The 19,605-nt window shown below is 51.9% G+C and overlaps 1 protein-coding gene across 1 annotated transcript in view; it reads left to right on the top strand.

Annotated features, from left to right (window-relative positions):
* VPS13D (vacuolar protein sorting 13 homolog D) overlaps nt 1-19,605 on the top strand; it is a 55,299-nt gene that overhangs the window by 9,871 nt on the left and 25,823 nt on the right. Inside the window, exons 17-47 of the mRNA XM_081341347.1 lie at nt 379-509; nt 1,140-1,272; nt 1,753-3,966; nt 4,060-4,208; nt 4,883-5,923; nt 6,399-6,489; nt 6,932-7,058; nt 7,778-7,958; nt 8,601-8,783; nt 8,896-8,943; nt 9,599-9,818; nt 10,244-10,454; nt 10,788-10,959; nt 11,312-11,418; nt 11,523-11,732; nt 12,423-12,688; nt 12,825-12,958; nt 13,042-13,197; nt 13,427-13,646; nt 13,783-13,857; nt 14,181-14,387; nt 14,597-14,686; nt 15,003-15,143; nt 15,285-15,416; nt 15,875-15,949; nt 16,382-16,487; nt 16,847-16,999; nt 17,310-17,445; nt 18,102-18,149; nt 18,680-18,830; nt 18,985-19,195. Coding sequence (XP_081197473.1) covers nt 379-509; nt 1,140-1,272; nt 1,753-3,966; nt 4,060-4,208; nt 4,883-5,923; nt 6,399-6,489; nt 6,932-7,058; nt 7,778-7,958; nt 8,601-8,783; nt 8,896-8,943; nt 9,599-9,818; nt 10,244-10,454; nt 10,788-10,959; nt 11,312-11,418; nt 11,523-11,732; nt 12,423-12,688; nt 12,825-12,958; nt 13,042-13,197; nt 13,427-13,646; nt 13,783-13,857; nt 14,181-14,387; nt 14,597-14,686; nt 15,003-15,143; nt 15,285-15,416; nt 15,875-15,949; nt 16,382-16,487; nt 16,847-16,999; nt 17,310-17,445; nt 18,102-18,149; nt 18,680-18,830; nt 18,985-19,195 — 7,519 coding nt within the window. The remainder of the gene's footprint in view (nt 1-378; nt 510-1,139; nt 1,273-1,752; nt 3,967-4,059; nt 4,209-4,882; nt 5,924-6,398; nt 6,490-6,931; nt 7,059-7,777; nt 7,959-8,600; nt 8,784-8,895; nt 8,944-9,598; nt 9,819-10,243; nt 10,455-10,787; nt 10,960-11,311; nt 11,419-11,522; nt 11,733-12,422; nt 12,689-12,824; nt 12,959-13,041; nt 13,198-13,426; nt 13,647-13,782; nt 13,858-14,180; nt 14,388-14,596; nt 14,687-15,002; nt 15,144-15,284; nt 15,417-15,874; nt 15,950-16,381; nt 16,488-16,846; nt 17,000-17,309; nt 17,446-18,101; nt 18,150-18,679; nt 18,831-18,984; nt 19,196-19,605) is intronic.

Raw genomic sequence — 19,605 nt, 5'->3', positions numbered from 1 at the left:
AGGACACGGTAAGGAAAAAATAAGAGATTTTTACTTGAGCTTAAAAAAAAACACCCTACATGTGAAATTTCCACAGTATGAAACAGCCTGTCTGAAAATGACCATTGGCTTAACAGACTTGGAAGAGACCTTTGAGGTCTTCTAGTCCAGCCACCCCCTGCTCGAGGAGACCATTCCAGACATTCACTTCTTAAAAGCCTCCAGTGATGGAGCACCCACAATTTCTGGTAGCCAGCAGTTCCGCTGGTTAATTGCTCTCACTGTTAGGCATGTTCTCCTTAGTTCTAGGTTGCTTCTCTCCTTGATGAGTTTCCGTCCGTTGCTTCTTGCACCACTGCTGGACGTGCAACATCAATATGTTGGTGACCCTTAATGCAGGTTTCGGATGTCAGTCCGAGCTGGAACTGAGAGTGGCCGAAGCTGCCAGAAGACAATACAACAGGCTCAAGATGCAAACCAAAGCTGAAATCCGCCAGACCATCGATCGGCTGCTTGTCGGGGATTTTATTGTGAGTGTTGCTGTGGGGGTCTCTTTTTTTGCAAGTTACAGCATGGTCACGTCTTTGCCTGAAACCCAGGACTTCAGGAAATCCCTGTTTTCGGCTGGTTGGAAGGCAGATTAGGCCGACAGCCTAACCAGGGTGTCTCAACGCCGACAACTTTTAAGATGCGTGGATTACAAATCCCAGAATTCTTCCATGCTGCCTGGGGAATTCTGGGCGTTGAAGTCCACGCATCTTAAAGTTGCCAAGTTTGAGAAACAGTGGTCTAAACTGGATTTGACCATCTTACCATTCCAGCCTGTGGTGCACACAGGTTTTGGGTTTAGCCAGTTGTGGTAAGTCAGCCGTTTTCATTTGTAAACCATGATTTTTGGCTTCTCATATTTCAGTAAACTACAGATTATTTAAGTGTCCGTTTACATCTAATGAAGGCAACTTGACGAGGCTGCTGTGTATTAAAATCAACAGTCTTAATTAAAATTGGCCCCTTTGGTATATCCGTTGAATTTGTTCCCTAGGATACACAACTGCCTCCCCGCAAACCTGTTTCTAGATTTGTTTTTATGGTTATTACGCTCCTAGGCATCCACTTCATTTTGACTGTTGGAAAGATAGCCAGATTTTGCTTTGTTTTAGGAGGAAAGCAGGCGTTGGTCCATCTGCCTGGATATCTCTGCCCCTCAGGTGATCTTCCCGGACGACTTCAAATTTTCAGACCCTGTTTTAGTCGTGATTGATTTGGGCAGAATGCTGCTTACTAATTCTCAAGGTGCAAGCTCTTAATTTATTTATAAATTTACAATCCAAGAGTCTGTGTCTCTGCGGGATGGGACAACGCGCCACGGCCAAGTCGCCACGGGACAGAACACTAGAGGACAGTCCCAACAATTCAATTTAATTATTTAAAACAGTTAAAACATTGTTTTAATTTTTATCATTCACATTGTCCCTCCTGTGGTGTCCTTTCTTTAATGATTCTGTTCCACTATTTCTTCGATATTAGTGTAACTCTTGTCCCATTGGCAAATTGCCCTGTGGTGAGTTGACCATGGCGAGTTAGCTGTGGTGAGTTGACCATGGTGAGTTGGCCATAGTGAGTTGACCATGGTGAGTTGGCCATAGTGAGTTGACCATGGCGAGTTAGCTGTGGTGAGTTGACCATGGCGAATTGTCGCGGACCGGTGTCTGTGTATCTTGTGTGTGTGTTTATCAAAGACCGCTTGGCTGATTTCTGACCCTCATTTTCTAGAGGAGCACAGAAAGAAGAGTCCGGACAGCCCATCGCTAGAGCTGAGCGATTTGAGCGACGACGAATACCAGACCCCTCTTGCTACCCCTCCCAGCAGCCCCCCTCCCGAAGTCCACCTGAGCGGAGAGGAGGAGAAAAGCAGAGAGGAGTTCCCGGGTGTAGAAATTAGCGAAGAGCAACTCCAGGCACACTTGATGAGCAAAAGAATGTACGAGACCTACACCTTGTCCTTCATGGACCTGCAGATCATGGTGGGGCGAGTGAAAGACAACTGGAAATACGCCCAAGACATCGACGTGGGCCCAACCCACGTGGTGGAGAAATTCAACGTCCATTTACAACTGGAGCGACGCTTGATCTACACTTCCGATCCCAAGTACCCCGGAGCTGTCCTGTCCGGGAACCTCCCCGATTTGAAAATACACATCAACGAAGACAAAATCGTGGCCTTGAATAACTGTTTCAGCAGGCTGACCACCCCTGACTTGGAAACCCCGGGCCCCTCGCAGATCGGGAAAGAGCCTCCAGGCTTGGAGCAGCGCGGAAGCCTGCACAGCTCCGTGGTGAACTTGACCCAGAGTGTCATCCTGGTGGAACAACACACCAAAGAAGTCCTGGTGGAGTCACAGCTGCTCCTGGCAGAGTTCCAGGTCAACTGCATGCAGCTGGCCGTCGAGAGCAACGGCCGCTACATCGCGGTCCTCAAGGTTTTCGGCACCAACGCTCACTTTGTGAAGAGGCCCTACGACGTCGAGGTCTCCCTCACAGTCCACGGCCTGCTCTTGGTCGACACGATGCAGACCTACGGCTCCGATTTTGACCTCCTGATGGCCTCGCACAAGAACCTCAGTTTCGACGTCCCGACGGGCAGCCTACGGGACAGCAAAGCCCAGTCCCCGGTGAACGGCCTGAGCGAGCTGCTCTTAGTCCGGGACGTCCCTCTCACCGAGAAGTTCACCCTGGCATCCCAGAGACTCTCCGGCGCATCTCCAAAGCGAGACGAGTCCCTAATCAAACTAGAATACCAATTTGTCACTGCCGAATGCCCTTCAATGAATTTGGACAGCTCCCTCCAGGTGCTGACTGTCCAGATGAACAACCTGGACATCATCCTGAACCCGGAGACCATCGTCGAGCTGATCGGCTTCCTCCAGAAGTCCTTCCCGAAGGAGAAGGACGACGGCAGCCCCCAGCCACTAATGACCGACGCCGAGAAGACCCTCCACGAGCGAGAGGTTTTTCAGTCCACCCATTCCCAAAGCATGGAGGTGGCCGTGGAGATCCACTGGCTGAACATCCTTCTGCTCAGGACGGTCACCCTGGTCAATCGAGAGAAGTTCGGCCGGAAAATCGCCACGGCCAGCATCGGGGGCACCAAGGTGAACGTCTCCATGGGCAGCAGGCTGGAGGTGAACGGGTCTCTGGGCTGCCTGCATCTGATGGACCTGACCCAGGACAACGCGAGGAACCAGTACGTGGTCAGCATCGGGAACGCGGAGCGCTACGGCGTGGGCTACGCCAAGCCCGCCTTTCCCCAGTTTGAGGATACCAGTAGCCTTCCCGACGCCCTGAGCTTCACCTTCCAAAAGCAGTCGCCCGAGGAGTGCTCGCTTCTCCTCCAGATGGCCTCCCTCCATTACAACCACTCAGCTAAGTTCCTGAAGGAGGTGGCTCTGTCGCTGGACGAGCTGGAAGACAACTTCCGCAGCATGCTGAAGAGCGCGGCCAGCAAAGTGACCACCGTCCTGGCCACCAAGACGGCCGAGTATAGCGAGATGGTGTCCCTCTTCGACACGGCGCCCAAATCGAGAGACCCCTTTAACCTGGAGCACGACGAAGGGGAGGAGCCTGCTCCCCTGTACCCCAAGACGGAGACCATCAGGCTGGTCTTAAACGTGAAGATTGAGTCGCCCGTGGTCTCCATACCCCGCAGGCCGGGCAGCCCCGAACTTCTGGTGGGTCACTTGGGACAGATCTCCATCCAGAACTTTGTGACGGGCGAAGACAACCTGAGGAGCGACAGCCTGCAGGTGGAAATCAAAGACATCAAGATGTATTCTCTAAATTGCAGCCACTTGGCCGGGAAGAAGGACTCGCCGTCGGAGGCGGGGCCCGTTCCGCCCTCGCCGTTGGGCATTACCGCCAGCTGCGGCTACCAGGAAGAGTCGCAATTCACGCGACATGATTTTTTCGAGTCTTTACATAAAGGCCAAGGTAAGCTAACCCGGTCCAAGGACTGGGGGTTGGGGAGCCCTGCCTTAAGGTAGGAGGTTGGAAGCATCTCAGGCGAGTCCCCTTCCCTTTCAGCTTTCCACATTCTGAATGACGCCACCATCCAGTTCATCCTGGAGAAGATCCCCGTTGAGCGCAGCGCAGAGCTGGCTTTCTCTCTGAGCGACGATGTCAACATTTCAAGCCTGATGAGGATCGAGGGGAAGTTTGTCAACCCTCTGCAGGTAAAAAAAAGCTCCAGTTGGCTTGGGGCTCCAGTGTGTTTGTGTGTGTGTGTGTGTGTGTAGGAATCAGTCCAATGGAGGGGGCTGATTGAGTAATAACAGATCCCATTTCCCCTCCCCATTCTGCCTCCCCCCTCCCGCCCTCCCCATGTGTCTTTGGCCGTAAGGTTTGATTTTAACTTTTTATGTTTCAGTTAAGATGTAACTGGAAGCCCCCCAGAGTGGTAAGGTGGGTGGGCAATAAATTCTACAAATAAGTAAATTTCATAAATGGGGGAAAAATTGTAAGTTTTATAAATAAACAAGCCCCCCCCCTATTCTAGCAGGAAACCCTGTACGATTTCAGACAAATGGTTGCCCAATCTCTTCTTAAAAGTCTCCAGTGTTGGAGCATTCACAAGTCGCTCCACTGGTTCCTTGTGCTTCCTGTCAGGAAGTTTCTCCTTAATTCCCTCCTTGGTGGGTTTCCCTCCGTTGCTTCAGGGGCTTTGGAGAATAAGCGGGACCTCCTCCTCTTTGTGGCAGCACCTCAGATATTGGAGCGTTTTCAACCATGGCAACTTTAAGGAGGGTGGTGGCCTTCGGTGGCTTATAAACATGAAATAGATATATATATATATAATAGTGCATAAAATTTGAACTGATCGTGTAGTGTTCATTTGCAAACCACGCAGGTGACTTTAGCCAAACATGTCTTCGAGCAACTGATGCAGACGCTGGACAACCTTGTCTGCAACGAGGACTTGACCAGGCCGCCATCCGGCTTCTCATCGCCCGCCTACTCTGGCGTGGCTTCCCCTTCCGCCTCGCTTCAGAGCCTAAGCACCAATTTCTCCCTCGGCCGAAAGGAGAACAGCTTCTTCACCCACTCTGGCTTCTCCGCCGCCCAGTCTCTGCCGGTCAAGGAAGCGGCCCAAACTTTCACGCAGCTGCGAGCCACTTTCCACATCGCGCAGCTCCAGGTTCAGCTGAGTGGGGACCTCACCCTGGGAGCCCAAGACCTGGTGAGCTTAACCTTCCAGGATTTCGACGTGGAGTTCTCCAAGGACCATCCCCAGACCCTCTCCATCCAGATCGCCTTACGTTCTCTGCTGATGGAAGATCTGCTGGAGAAGAACCCTGATTCCCTCTACAGGAACCTCATGGTCTCCCACGGGGCCCCCAAGCCTTCCAACCTGGCCCACAAGGAGTACCTCTCTCAGTCCTGCCCGCTGGTCTCCAACGTGGAATACCCGGAGATGCCTCGCTCGCTCCCTTCTCACATGGAGGAAGCCCCCAACGTCTTCCAGTTCTACCAGCGGCCCTCGTGCGCCTCTCAGCCCAGGCACAGAGAGGAGGACGAGGCAGGCTGCCCCCTGACCCCGCCCCCCTCCCCCACGGCCAAAGAGTTGAGTGCGCCCACTGGGAAGAGCGACTTTGACGACTCATTGGTCCACGTCAACGTTCTCCTGGTGGACAAGAAGCACCCGGAGTTCGCCTCCCGCTACGGCAAAACGCACCGCAGCGTGGACGTCGACTTCAACTGCCTGGATGTCCTGATCACTCTGCAGACCTGGGTGGTGATCCTGGATTTCTTCGGGATCGGATCCACGGCCGAGAATCACGGGGTGAAGGCGCAGAGCGGAGAGGTCCAGCAGGCAACGAAATCGGAGATAAATCCCTTGCCGGACACCGAGGCGCCGGAGGAGTCTGTCAACACCAGACTGGATCTGAAGGTACCGAGAGACGCCATCCCACACGGTTGTTGATTTCACGAAGGCAGGCAGTCCTCGGCTTAACGGCCGCAGTTGAATCTGCGTCGCTAAGTGAGACATTTGTTAAGGGAGTCTGGCCCCCTTTTACAACCTTCCTTGCCACCGTTGTTGAGGCAGTCACTGCAAAGTAGTCCCCCGTTTGTTAAGGGAATCTGGATTCCCCGTTGACTTTGCTGGTCGGAAGGGGGCACTGCAACCGTCATAAATGCGAGTCAGTTGCCAAGCAGCCGAGTTTTGATCACGTGACCGCGGGGGTGGTGCAACGGTCGTAAGTGTGAAAAACTGGTCCTAAGTCCCTTTTCTCAGTGACGTTGCAGCTTCGAACAGTCACCAAGTTGTTGTTAGTCAACGACCGCCTGTACTAGGCTGGCTGTATTTTGAAGGAAGGGGACGATGGGTGTGATGGTTGTTCCGATGGCGCTTTCTGCTTAAACAGGTCCATTCTCTGTCCATGGTGCTGAACAAGGCAACCAACGAACTGGCGAAAGCAAACGTATCCAAGCTTGTCACTCACCTGGAAACGGCAGGTGAGTCTCAGGCACCCACAGGGGGTGTGTTTCTGTCCCAGTAATCCTTGGGGGTTGCGTTCCAGTTTTCAGAGCCCTTCCTGGCCCGTAAAAATCCCTCTCCTTGAACCACACCTGCGTCTGCGGTATAGCTAGTCCTCGGTTTAACGGCCACCGTCAAACCTCCCCAACTTCTGTTGCTATCTGAGACGCTTGTTAAGTGAGCTTCTCCCCATTTTACCGCCTGTCTTGCCTCGGCTGCAAGACGGTGGTCGTAAGCCGAGGGGGCTCCCTGTGCTGAGCCGTCACGTCGATTTGGGCAACAAACTTTAGAGGCGTTCAGAGTTTACCGTCCTGGTGAACGGAGCCAAGCACTGTTTTTCAGTCAACAAATCACAGTTCGGCAAACCACGACCGGTGTCAGCGGCGGGTCAGGCTGACCCAGGCCCTTTTCTCCTTGCAGAAGGCGACTTGACCGTGCGGGGAAGCATCGGAAGCTTCTCCTTAAGCGACCTGACCTCCCACGGGGAGCTTTACAGGCAGCGCTTCACCACCAGCGGCGAAGAGGCCCTCGTCTTTCATGTCCTCAGGTGGGTGACGGAATCGCCTTCTCCACCTGGCACTGAGCGGGGCTGTTTTTTTTAACTTCTTAAGCTTTGCCAGGATCCCATTTTGGCTAACAAACGAATTGGGGGGGGGAAGGGGGAGGCTGGTATCTGGTGGACTTCAGAAGCTCTGGGAATTAGCAAGGGTTCTCCTCGTCCTGGATATAACTTGGAGGCTAATAAGTGCTCGCTGTTTCTTGAGCAGCCGAGGCATATCTTAGTGGGAGCAAGCTTTCCTTTTTCCTCCCCTCCCTCGCTCTTTCCTCCCTCCCTCCCTTCTTTCCTTCCTTCCCCCCCCTCTCTCTCCTTCTTTCCTTCCCTCCCTTCCATCTCATTCCTTCCCTCTCCTTCCTTCCTTCCCTCTCTCCCTATTTCCTTCACATCTTCCTTCCTCCTTCCCTCCCATCTCCTCCCTCCCTCCCATTTCCCTCCTTCCTTCCTTCCTTTCCTCCCTCCCGCCCTCTAACCCACACACCCCATTCATCTCCTACTCCTCTCCCCGAGCTTAGCATGGTTTCCCAAGACCCTCTTTGCGCCCCCTCTTCCTCTTCCTGAAGGCAGGAACAAATATTGACAAGGCGTCTTTGGATTTCTCGGCCTTCGCCTTGCTAAAGGCACGGAATCCACTCTGTTTTGATCCAAGATCCAGCATAAATCCTGTTGGGTTAAAAAGAGAGCCTGTTGGTAGTCTCCCTTCCCCCCAGGTACGGCCGGCCAGACTTGTCCCTTCAGAGAGAGTGTGACGTGCGTGTCAGCCTGCGGATGGCTTCGGTGCAGTACATTCACACCCAGCGCTTCCAGGCCGAGGTCATCTCCTTCATCCAGCATTTTACACAACTGCAGGATGTCCTTGGCCGTCAGAGGGCAGCCGTTGAAGGACAAACGGTGTGTAGCACAAGGAGTTGCCTTGAATGAGTCTGGCGAGGGAGGGAGGGAGGGAGGAAGGAAAGAAAGAAAGAAAGAGAAAGAAAGAAAGAAAGAAAGAAAGAAAGAAAGAAAAAGAAAGAAAGAAAGAAGAAAGAAAGAAAGAAAGAAAGAAAGAAAGAAAGAAAGAAAGAAAGAAAGAAAGAAAGAAAGAAAGAAAGAAAGGCACCTTTGGGACAACCACAGCCCGGGTGACAGAGTCTCCATAGACAGCTCTCCTTGAGGTAGCTTTTTACAGAGCCTTGGTGGAGCAGTGGGCTGATGCCTCCTTAAGTAACACCAGCTGCCTGCCATTAGTGCAGGTTCGAGTCCCACCAGGTTCACGGTTGACTCAGCCTTCCATCCTTCCCAGGTAGGTAAAATGAGGACCCAGATTGTTGGGGGCAATTAAGCTGACTTTGTAATAATGCCGCTTGGGGGGTGTGTGTGAAAGCCCTAATAAGCAGGCATATACATAGAATGAAGGCTACTGCTAAGCTTGTAAGCCGCCCTGAGTCTTCGGAGAAGGGCGGGATATAAATGGAATTAAAATAAAAAATAAATAAAAATAAAGTCACCCATGACCTTACAGAGCCTCTTTCTTAAAGCCTCTCCTTCCTTCAGGTGAGACACCAGGCCCAGCAAGCAGCCAGAATTCTTCTGGACATCGAAGCGGGAGCACCTGTGCTCCTTATCCCGGAAAGCTCCAGATCCAGCCACCTGATCGTAGCCAATCTGGGAAAGCTAAAAGTCAAGAACCGCTTCCTCGTGGCGAGCAACTCCGCGACCTTCTCGCTGAAAGATAAGGTGAGCCTCCCGCAGTTGCGCCCCTTTTTCGTTGCTTGGTGCCTGTTTTGGAAAAGCATAAAAACAACGTCCGTTGTGACTCTCCCCCGTGTTTGCCTTCTTCTCTTTGGAGGATTCGATTTTGCAAGGCAAAGTCTGCAGGGATCCTGTTTCGTGGCAGGTATTTTACAGATCTGCCTGGGCACACGGGCTGGGAGGTTTGAGCTGAGTCCTTTGCGGGGAATTCTGCGGCCGTCTTGAGTTGCTTCCGAAACGGGCAAGCGTCTAAAAAGCATCGTCCCTTGGGACCGCTGTTTCTTGAGTTATATTTTTAGAATTCCAAAAAAAAATAGAATGCTTGGAATTTAGAAGTTAGAATTTCTGCAAAATTTAGAATTCCAAAAAGCTGCAGAATTTTTTGTAAAAAAAAAACAACACAAAAAAAGCTCGTTTTAGAGTTTGGTTTGCTGTGTCTGTGTGCTGTGCAAAACATATTTTACAAATGGCAAATATAAAAGCTTAATTCCGAATGCACGCTGTTCAGCCGCCCGTGTATTTCTTGATTTCGAAGTGGAATGTTTGTGAGATGAGCTGCTCTTGGGAAAGGTTCCCGTTCAAAGGAACCAATTTGGAAGCAAAATTCTTCTTCTCTGGAGCCTGTTCTATTCTGCTGTCATTTAGGCGCCATTCAGAGTGGCTAACCCTTAAAATAAATGGAAATGCTTTGTGGATTTATTGATTTGGGTGGACTGGGATAGGTCTGCAGAACGGCCTTGCCATGAAGATTTAATTTTAAAAAACAGAATTGCTAATTTACACAGTCCCCTTTTAATTAGGATCCTGTTCTGTTTTCCTCACCGCTGGGGACCCCAAAGCATAACGTGAAGAAAACTCCGCGTGGCGATGAATCCAGGAAGGCGCCCCATTCCTCTGAAGGTTTGCACACAAAAGAGTCGTCTTCTGTGCCAATTCTCAGCAGTCAGAAAAATGAGCACAGCCCAGACATTGGGGCAAAAGAGAGCCCATCGTCTCCTTTGTTCTCGGCAGATAATCCCGGTAAGTGAGGGGGCTGCTACTCCAGAGATTCTCGTTCCCCCCCTCTCTTCTGGGTGGCTCCTGTTAATAATGAATACAGATAGTCCTCAGCAAACTATCTGTGGCGTCCTCGCTGAGCTTGGTTGTTTTCTTGCAGACGTTTCATGACCCAGCTAGGTAACATCATCAGTGCTGGAAGGGAGGAGGGTTTGTGGACTGTGGGATCCTTGGTCCTCTCTCTCTTACATTTTTATAACCTGTGTTGTGCCCCGGAGCTTACCTGTTTCCTGAGAAAGGCTAGCTCTCCACACACCCAATAAAATGCTTCCTCTTGATGATTCCTATCCAGTAGAATATGACCTGGTAACATCAGGATGTTTTCCTGTAATTTTGAGCTCTTTTCCTGTGGGGGGGAAAATTAACCCTCCGAGGCTGCTCTTTTGCAGAGGGACACGCCTGCCTCCTGGACTGCATCACGGTCGATCTGCAGGACATGGACATCTTCGCTGCCGAAAGATGCTCCCGCGAATATTCCCAGCCCGCCAGAGACGCTTCGGTGGATTTGACCTTCCCGTCTTTTGTCATCAGGCAGACGGGAGGCAGCCTCTTAACGGAGCCTTTTCGGCTGAAATTGCAAGTGGAGAGGAACTTGGACAAGTGAGTTTGCGCCTGGTGGCCATTTCACGCGCTCTCCGCTCTGCTTCCGGGTTGGGCTTTGGGGACAATTCCAGAACGGAAGGGAACGGAATAGAAGAGAAAGTACGGAACAGAAAGTCGGCGAGGAAACCGCCTTTGCTTTGACCGCCCGGTTGCTGACTTAACCACCGCAAGGATTCCCTCGGCCACAGAGTTGGTCAAGCGGCGCCGAACTCACTTTAACCGCCTGGCTCAGCAGCAGAAATTTTCGGGCTCCATTGCGGTCGTAAGTGGAGGACTGCCTGTGGTTCCCTTGGGTTGTCCGACGATGGCCGATCTGCTTTTCCCCTGCAGGGAGATCAGCCACGCCGTGCCGGATATCTGCATCCACGGCATGGTCTCTTCGGTCCACTGTTCCCTGGACCTGGAGAAATACAAGCTGATTCGAGGCCTGCTGGAGGAGAACCTGGGGGAGCCGGTGGAAGACTTCATACGGCCCTACGACCTGCAGGACCCCAGGATACACGTGAGACGGGTGTTTGTTGTGTTGCCTGCTGTTAATAGGCCACCGTTATTGCGTGGAGACCATTTTTTTTTAAAGTTCAGCCCCCCCGCCATCCCCCGTGAAGGGAAGTAGCCTGTCCCTGTCTTAGTTCTTCATTTATTTCCTTCTTTCCTCCCTCTTCTCCTTCCTCCTCTCCTTCCTCCCTCCCTCCCTCGTAGAGAACCTATGAAAGAAAACTCGAGGGGTGCCTAATAGGCCAGCTGGGCTTTGGGGTTGGGATTTTTCCCCAATCTGGAATTCGGCAAAGCTGGTAAATATCCGTGGAAAAGTTTTACGTTACAGTTGGGTGTTGTTTTTTTTCCCTTTCCTTCAGACGGTGCTGAGTGGCGAGGTCTACACCAGCCTCTCCTTCCTCATTGACATGGTCAACGTGAGTCTGGAACTGACCAGCCCCCAGGCCAAGCAAGGCTCACTGGCCAGGTACTGTCCCTTAAGATAATAATGATTAAAATGGTTAAAAAGGTCATTAATAAGGCTAATCGAGGTAGTTACCGAGAAAACGTCTCTCCTTCCAATTTGTTTAGGTTTGACTTTAAGAAATCAAAGCTGCTGTTTGAGAGTTTCTCCAATCAAACCAGATCCATCAACCTGGTCTGCCATTCCATGATGGCGTTTGACACGCGATACGTCGGGCTGAGGCCTCCTTCCGCAACGCCCAATGTCTTCAGCTGCATTTTCCAGCCTTCGAAGAACAGTAATTCTCAAGGAGCGATCCAGATTGAACTGCATTACAGGTAAACGAAGCCCCTTTTTCCCAGAAGGCCCTAGCAGAGCCTGGAGTGGGAAGGGTCCTCCGTGCTCTTCTGAAGAATGAATTTAAAAGTGAGAACAATTAATCAGTGGAACTCCTTGACTCCAGACGTTGTGGCTGCTCCAACACTGATAGTTTTTAAGAAGAGGCTGGACGGCCATTTGTCCGGAATGGCCTAGGGTCTCCTGCCTCAGCAGGGGGCTGGACTAGAAGACCTCCCAGGCCCCTTCCAATTCTTGTTATTCTGAGAGGCAAGAGGGAGCTCACGCTGGATCCCAGCTCTTCAGCACTTGTAAACCTAGAAACGCTGTGTGGTAGAAATCTAATTAAGTACAATTAACATTTGACGTTTCAGCTGGAAAGGATTCACTGTGGCTTAAAGTACTAACCATCTTTAATGAAGAGGGAGGGAGGAAGGAAGGAGGGAAGGAAGAAAGGAAGGAGAAGGAAAAATAAAAGAGAAGGCGAGGGAGGAAGGAAGAAGGAAGGAGAAGGAAAAGAGAAGGGAAGGGAGGGAAGGAAGGAAGGAAGAAGGGAGGGAGGGAGGGAAGGAAGGAAGGAAGGAAGGAAGGAAGGAAGGAAGGAAGGATCTTGCTACCGTTGGGTTAAGGAATTGGCCAGTCTTCAAGCAAGACCATTGGGATTAACCAGCCTCTCCATTTCTCCCTTTCAGGTCTACCAAGGATTCCTCCTCCTTCACGGTCGTCCTGAACAACCTCCGCGTCTTTCTCATCTTCGACTGGCTGGTGCTGGTCCACGACTTCCTTCAGACCCCCAACGACCCGAAAAGGCCATCCAACCCCCCTCCTTCTCGCCAGCGTAGCCTCGGCGGCGAAACGGTGGTCATTCCCAAAGCGGTCAAGTGCGGAATAGTCACCAAGCGTTCTTCTCTCCAGATCTCCACCGAGAAACAGCTGGAGGTCAAGATCAATGTGACCGGTAAGAGAGGTTTCTGCCGGAACCTGGGTCGTCGTCCATCCAGGGCTTCCTCTATTAAATACACTCGAGGGAGGCCTGATTGGGAGGGAGGCAGCCTGTTCCCGGGGAACCCTCCAACAATTCAGTTGCCCTTCAGACACGGAATTCGTGGTGGTGGAAGACACAACCTGCACGGACACCAACGCGGTCATTCTGAAGGGGACGACCGTCCTGACCTACAAGCCCAAGCTGGTGGACCATCCTTTCTCCGGGAGCCTCTCGGGCATCGAGGTGAGGGCCCTGGGCGGCCGGTGGGTTGCAGCACCCAGACGTGGCGAAGGGTCTGCGCTACAGGACGAATTCTGCTCCTCCAGGTCTTCTCCTGCCGACTGGGCAACGAGCAGGAAACGGCCCTCTCCATCCTCGACCCAGCCCTGATCCAGGTTGAACTCGTGGGGAATTCTTCCTATCCAAACGGATCGGGTCTGTTGGATGCTTTCAATGGGGGAGACTTCCCTCCCCTCCTAGAGGTACGGTTCTCCACCCCCCTCCCCAAAGGTGTTTCCCACTGGGAGCAAGGTGTTCTCTCAAACTCCAGATGTTTCCAGCAGACACAGAATATCCCTTTTCCTACTCCAGTTTTCCTACTCCCTTTTCCTACTCCAACTCGGGGGGGAGGCAATCTGCCTTGGCAGAACTTCTGGCCGCCCGCCTGCCCGCCCGATGCTCGAATGGGTCTGTTTTTTCTCCCGGCTGCAGATCCAGTTGCAAACCCTCGACATTCGGCTCTCTTACAACGATGTCCAGCTCTTCCTGGCAATCGCCAGGTCCATTTCTAAGCAGACCAGCGGGGGGCTGCCCAGCCCTCCTGCCCCCGTAGACCCTTCGGCTCCTTCGGGCTCCTCTTGTGTCAATGAGGTCTCGGGAACAACCGCAGAACAAATGGAAGCCTCTCAGCGGCTGCTGGATCCAGTTCTGGGTAGGGACGTAATTTTCAAATTGGGGTTGACTTCCCGGCCTCCGCACCCCACACCAGGTGCCGCTACTACCTGTTGGAGCCTAAGCACCTCCCAAGTGAACGAGCTCTTGAATTTGTCACCCGCGCTTCCTTGCAGAGGTGCAGCTGGCCCGCCTGCAGGAACTGGGATTCAGCCTGGAGGACTGCCGCAAGGCTCTGCTGGATTGTCAAGGTGTGTGTCATTTAGGACGGTTGTGTCGTGAGGTCACATGATCCCCTTTTGCGACCTTCTGACACTTAACAACCAGGTTATTGACTTATCAACCGCTGCGATTCGCTTAATAACCCCTGGCAAGGAAAGTTCGCAGAATGAGGCCAAACAAATGTCTGACTTAACAACGGAAATTTGGGGCCCCGTTGTGGTCGTACGTCGAGGACACCCCCCCCGTGTGTGTGTGGAATAAGCCAGCTGGCAATGCCACACTGATTCCATCTCTCTCTCTCTCTCTCTCTCTCTCTCTCTCTCTCTCTCCATCTGCCGGTTGATGTGGTCAGGTCAGCTCAAGAAAGCGGCCAGCTGGCTGTTCAAGAACGCCGAGCCTTTGAAACGCTCCGGGTTCGATTCCAGCAGTCCCGACGGGCAGAACTCCAGGGCTCTCCGACTCATCTCCGGAGTGGAAGTCAAAGCTGAGAGCATCTGCATTTGCTTTATCGACGACTGCATGGACTGTGACGTTCCCCTGGCTGAGCTGACCTTTTCCCGTAAGCATCTGGAGTACAAAATACGGAATAACGGAAGAAGAGAGTCAGAAGGGACCTTGGGGGTCTTGAAGTCCTATTTAGAAAAACTCAAAAGCTTATTTTAGCGCAGAGAGGGATCTTTGACCACTAATAGAACGAGGCATTTATTTTCTATTTTCTTCTGTAGAGATCCAACCTTTCAGAACTGATTAACTGTTCTTTCCCGACAGGTTTGAATTTCCTTCAGCACTTGAGAGCCAGCCCGGAAGGCTACGCCCATTTTACACTCTTCGGTGACTATTACAACCGTGAACTCTCCGGTGAGCGTCTGCCGTCACTGCAGCTAGTCCCCGACTTCGTTTAGTGACCGAAATATCTTCTTTTTTCCCCCTTCCCTTCCATCCAGTTCTTGGAGACTGCTCTGTTAAAACCGCCCTACGCTTTCCTTGGTGTTTTGGGGTTTTTTGGCATTCATTTGCTGTTGCCTTCTTCCTAGGGCTGAGAGAGAGGGGCTGGCCCCTGTTCATCTGCCTTGGGGGCCCTGGGACTCTGCAGGCTCCCGGTTTCTAGCCCCAGGCTCTCCGTAGGGTAGAGCGGCAGCGGCGTGAAAGGCCTTTGCTTCTGTTTTTCTCCCAGGCTGGGAGCCGTTCGTGGAGCCTTGGCCCTGCTCCGTCTTCTGGCAGCGCCAGCCGGCCAGCCGCCTGCACCCGTCACGGCTGAAGCTGGAAGTGAAGGCCAAGCACCGTCTGGACGTCAACATCACCTCCAGGTTCCTTGGTAGGTGCTCGGGGGAAGCCTGATGTGGCTGGGAGAATGGCCCAGAGCGGCCCTCCCAGCTGTGGGGCAGGGGGCCTCCCCTCCCTCCCTCCCCCCCTTTTCCTCCTCCCTCCCTCCATGGCTTTTCCCCTCCTTCCCTAGAGCAATATGCCAGCACCAAGCAGTCCTGGATGGCCGACTACTGCAGTCAGGAGAAAGAAGCCACCACGACGACGGAGCTTGAATCCGAGGAGTGGGCCGGCTCTTCGGTGGATCCCCCTTCCTTCAGGCAAGGTATGAATTGCCTCCCCCTCCCCCCTCGTTGCCTAGAGGCCTGCCCAGCATGGGTGTCGCAACCTTAACCACCCAGCAAAGCATTCAGGTCGGATGCTTAGGAGCCCCCCCCCTCGTTTCCCCCCCCCCCCAGGAGGCAGGCAGCCCTGCTTGACTCTCCTCTCCCTCTGCTGCTGCTTCAGACACCAACCTGCAATTTAACTTCTCTCTAGAGCTTTTCTAAGTTAGGGTTTTTGGCTGCCCCACCCCCCACCGAGCTTTGCTGTTTCAGTGTCGCAACTCAGCCCCCCCCCTAAAAACGGCCGCTGTTCGGTTTCCAATGTTTGTCGGGGTCCTTAAGCAAAAGGCGCGTTGCTGGTTCGGTGCCGAGGGCCCCCGCGACGGGACTGGGGCGGACCCCTCTCGGCCTGCGATCTCTGCCCCCTTTTCTGGCTAACCTTCTCTTTCCTGTCTGCTAGGCCTTCCTCTTGCCTACCTTAGAACTAGGAGCACGGCCAGTCTGACTAACCTAGAGCACCAGATGTATGCTAGAGGTAACCGTATTTGCAGAGTCCAGACGCTTTCCTCGTTTCCTTGCTTGGGTGCCTCTTCTTTTTTTTCCCCCCTGACATTAAAAAAAAAAATAACTCTCGATTACGTTGGCTATTTCAGAAAGCTTGCCTCAGGTGTGGTACCTGGCTTTTGGCATGCTGGTTTGGGTCTGGGTTTTATGCCTCCCTTCCCTTCCTTTCTCTTTCTCTTTCCTTCCCTTCATCCTTCCCAATATCTGGGTGGGCTTTTAGGCGGCACACTAGCCCAAGCCACTGAGAATTGGGAAGGGGTCTGCTTGTCCCATAAAGGGGGAAAGACACCCCCCCCCGCCTCTTACGGGGAAGACATTCCTGAGCCAGCCGAAAGAGGCTGAGCCTTGTAAGTCAGGCCAGCGCTTCCCGGCCTCACTCGGCTCTTCCTCCTTCCTTCCGCAGCCGAAATGAAGGCGCCTAAGCGGAGGCAGCCCTTTGTGCCCTTCGCTCTGCGGAATCACACCGGTTGCACCCTCTGGTTTGCCACGATGACCACCACCCCGACTCGGTAAGAAGGCAGGGATGGGGGCCCTAAATCACTTTTTTTCTTTTTCAGTGCGTGGTAACTTTGGACGGCCACTAAGAGAACCGCTTTTAGTCGAGGACTGCCTCCATTCGTTTTACGAATTGTAACAATAATAAAATTGGAAGGGACCTTGGAGGTCATCTAGTCCAAGCCCCTTGAATTACTCAAGACAGGAAATACATCCGACACACTCTCTTCCTCCCCCCCCCCCGTTTTCCCCACGGCAACAACCCTAGTGAAGCAAACAGAGATAAGAGAGAGTTAACCGGCCGAAGGTCACCCAGCTGGCTTTCCTAGCGAAGGCAGGACTCGAACTCACCATCTCGATTCTCGCTTTCTAGCGCGGCCCTCCTGCACAGTGGGAGTCCGCCGGTCTTGCCAGAAGAAAAAGTGACCTTTCTGGACGAAGCCCACAAAGTCAGCGAGTGGCGGGAAGTCCTCGCCGGAGAAGAGGTCCCCTTCGCCTTCGAAGCCAAGGGGAAACTGAGGCACAGGTAGGGCAGGAGGGATGCTGCAGCGGTCGTTAAGTGTGAAAAAAAAACGGTCCCGAGTTAACTTTTTCCAGTGTCGTTGCAACATTCACTAAACGAACTTGTTAAGTCGAGGACTAGATGTATACTCTTACTAAACATCATTTTATTGCATGTTTTGTACTTTATTAAACATTTTATTTGGTGTTATACTGTAGAAGAGATGTAATAATTTTATTTTCCTCATTTGGGATGTCAATTTGGGCCTGTCTCTCTCATCAATACCATTCCGTTGGTCTTATCGTATAAATGGATTTATTTTTACCCCACCCAGGCATACCCACGACCTGAGAATTCACCAGCTGCAAGTCAGAGTCAACGGCTGGGAGGCCGTCAGCCCTGTGTCGGTTGACAAAGTGGGAATATTTTTCCGGTACGCAGCTCCGGATAAAAGCAATTCTTCCTCAACGGTGAGTCTAGCCTTGAGTACTTTATTCTTTTCAGGAAAACGGCTTATGTTTAGCGCTAAACACGAAGCCCTTTAATATAAAACATAACAACCTGACTCTGAAACCGGAGGCAGGGTTGGGCTAGAAGAGCTCCATGATCCCTTCCAGCTCTGGACCATTAAAACCCAAACGTTACAACGTGCATATTTTTTGTGTCTTTCTTACTCTTTTGTCTGATCATCAAGCCCCTACGTATCATCATTTCATTTTTTTTTCCTGTCTTGTGCAAAAAGTCCAGTTTCCGGTCACCATTAATGAATAATCAAAGACATCAGGTCTTGCCACCTTAACAACTTCCATCATTTTTGCCATCTACTTTTTCAAGAATTCAGTCTGTGTGTGTGTGTTTGTTTGTGTGTGTGTGTGTGTGTGTGTGTGTGTGTGTGTGTGTGTGTGTGTGTGTGTGTGTAGAGGGGGAAATCTGGACTATCTCCCTTGAGATAGTGGCTAAATAATTCACACCCCGAATACCTGCTTTTTTTTGGAGAAAGATTGTGCTCCATGAGCAAACTATCAAGTTCCCCAAGTAGTCATTTTGTGCGTGTCTGGGTCTCTCTCTGTGTATGTTGTGCACAGGTGCCACCGTCTTAACATTAACTTGCTCTTTCTTCACGTAGGTTGGCAGTCCAATTAGCAGAACCAACATCATCCATCCACAGGTTTATGTAAGTTGGAATTCCTCTCCTCCTTCCACCCTTCAGCGTCTTGTTAGCTGTGTTGGATTGTAGTCAAACTCGCGGTTTGTTTGAACCAGAATGGCTGTAACAAACCAGATGTAGGAGAAAGAGTGGCAGAACCTGTGGGCAGAGTCAAAAGAGGTTCCAGCCTAGAATCTCTGCATAGTCACAAGTGGAGTCCAACTTCCAATTCCTAGCAGGGGCAAGGTGTTAGCTGAGAAGCTTGCTGTGCATAAGCAGCAATAAATCAGTTCGACAGATTTAAAGTCATAAAACAGGGCAAGATAAACTTCACAAATTTCTCACTTAGCAACATAAGTTCTAGGCTCAATTGTGGTCCTAGGTCAAGGGCTACCTGTGTGGAATTGACCTTCAGGCCCAAAGATTTGCTCGTTTAACAAACTGGGAAATAATTGGCACCTAAAATTCTGCGCAAGTGGTTGTGGAACTTGTGTGCATTTCTCTCCACCCTATCTAATAAACTTTCTTTAAAATACATGTGTGTGTGTTTTTTACAGTTTTCTTCGCTGCCCCCCGTTCGAGTGGTCTTTGCAGTGACCATGGAGGGCAGCGCCCGGAAGGTGATTACGGTTCGTTCCGCTTTGATTGTGAAAAACAAACTTGAAGTGCCAATGGAGCTGAGGCTGGACAGCCCTTCAGCACCGGACAGTAAGTGCTTCAGAGTTTCCGAAGTGGCAAAACCAACTCTTTTTCAATCCAAATAAGAGCTGGGAGGGACCTCAGAGGTCTTCTAGTCCAACCCCTTGCTCAAGCAGGAGAGCGCCCGGGACCCAGCCATCCTGCTCTTTCCCCCTTTGTGCAGAACCTGTGGTGCTCCCGGCGGTGATGCCCGGCGACTCCTTTGCCATCCCCCTGCACCTGACTTCCTGGCGCCTCCAGGCCAGGCCCAAGGGCAGCGGCGTCTTCTTCTGCAAGTCCCCCATCCACTGGACCAACGTTCAGAAGGCTTCGGAGGTCTGCAGCAGCAAGCGGGAGTGTCACTCCATGGAGCTGGACAACAGCCGATTCTTCAGGTGAGCCCCCCCCCCCAGCCTGGACGCTCAGATGCAAAGAAACTGACTCAGGGGGCGGTGTGTGTGTGTGTGTGTGTGCATGTGTGTGTGTGTGTCTTTGGCTTTGAGCCTTGAGATGTGTCCCTGCCGCCACAAGGGGAACGAACGAACGAGCGAGGTGGGAGTGGAGGTCAAGCTCCACAGAGGAAGAACGAGGGAAAAGACTTTTTGCACAGCCGGGAGCTAAAAACGACCCTGCGGCTTTAACGCTGCTTCTCGACTTAACAACCGTCTGTTTAGCGACAGTTTGAAGTTACAACGGCACTGGGAAAAACTTTCATCCTTAACAACCGCGGCAAGGAAGGCCGTAAAGTGGGGCAAAACTCATTTCACGGATCTTTTCCCCTTAGCAACACAAAAAAGTAACTGGA

This window comes from Vipera berus, assembly GCF_964194415.1.
Source record: "Vipera berus genome assembly, chromosome: 17".
NCBI classification, from domain to species: Eukaryota; Metazoa; Chordata; class Lepidosauria; order Squamata; family Viperidae; genus Vipera; species Vipera berus.
This window is presented reverse-complemented; position numbering and strand designations above follow the sequence as displayed.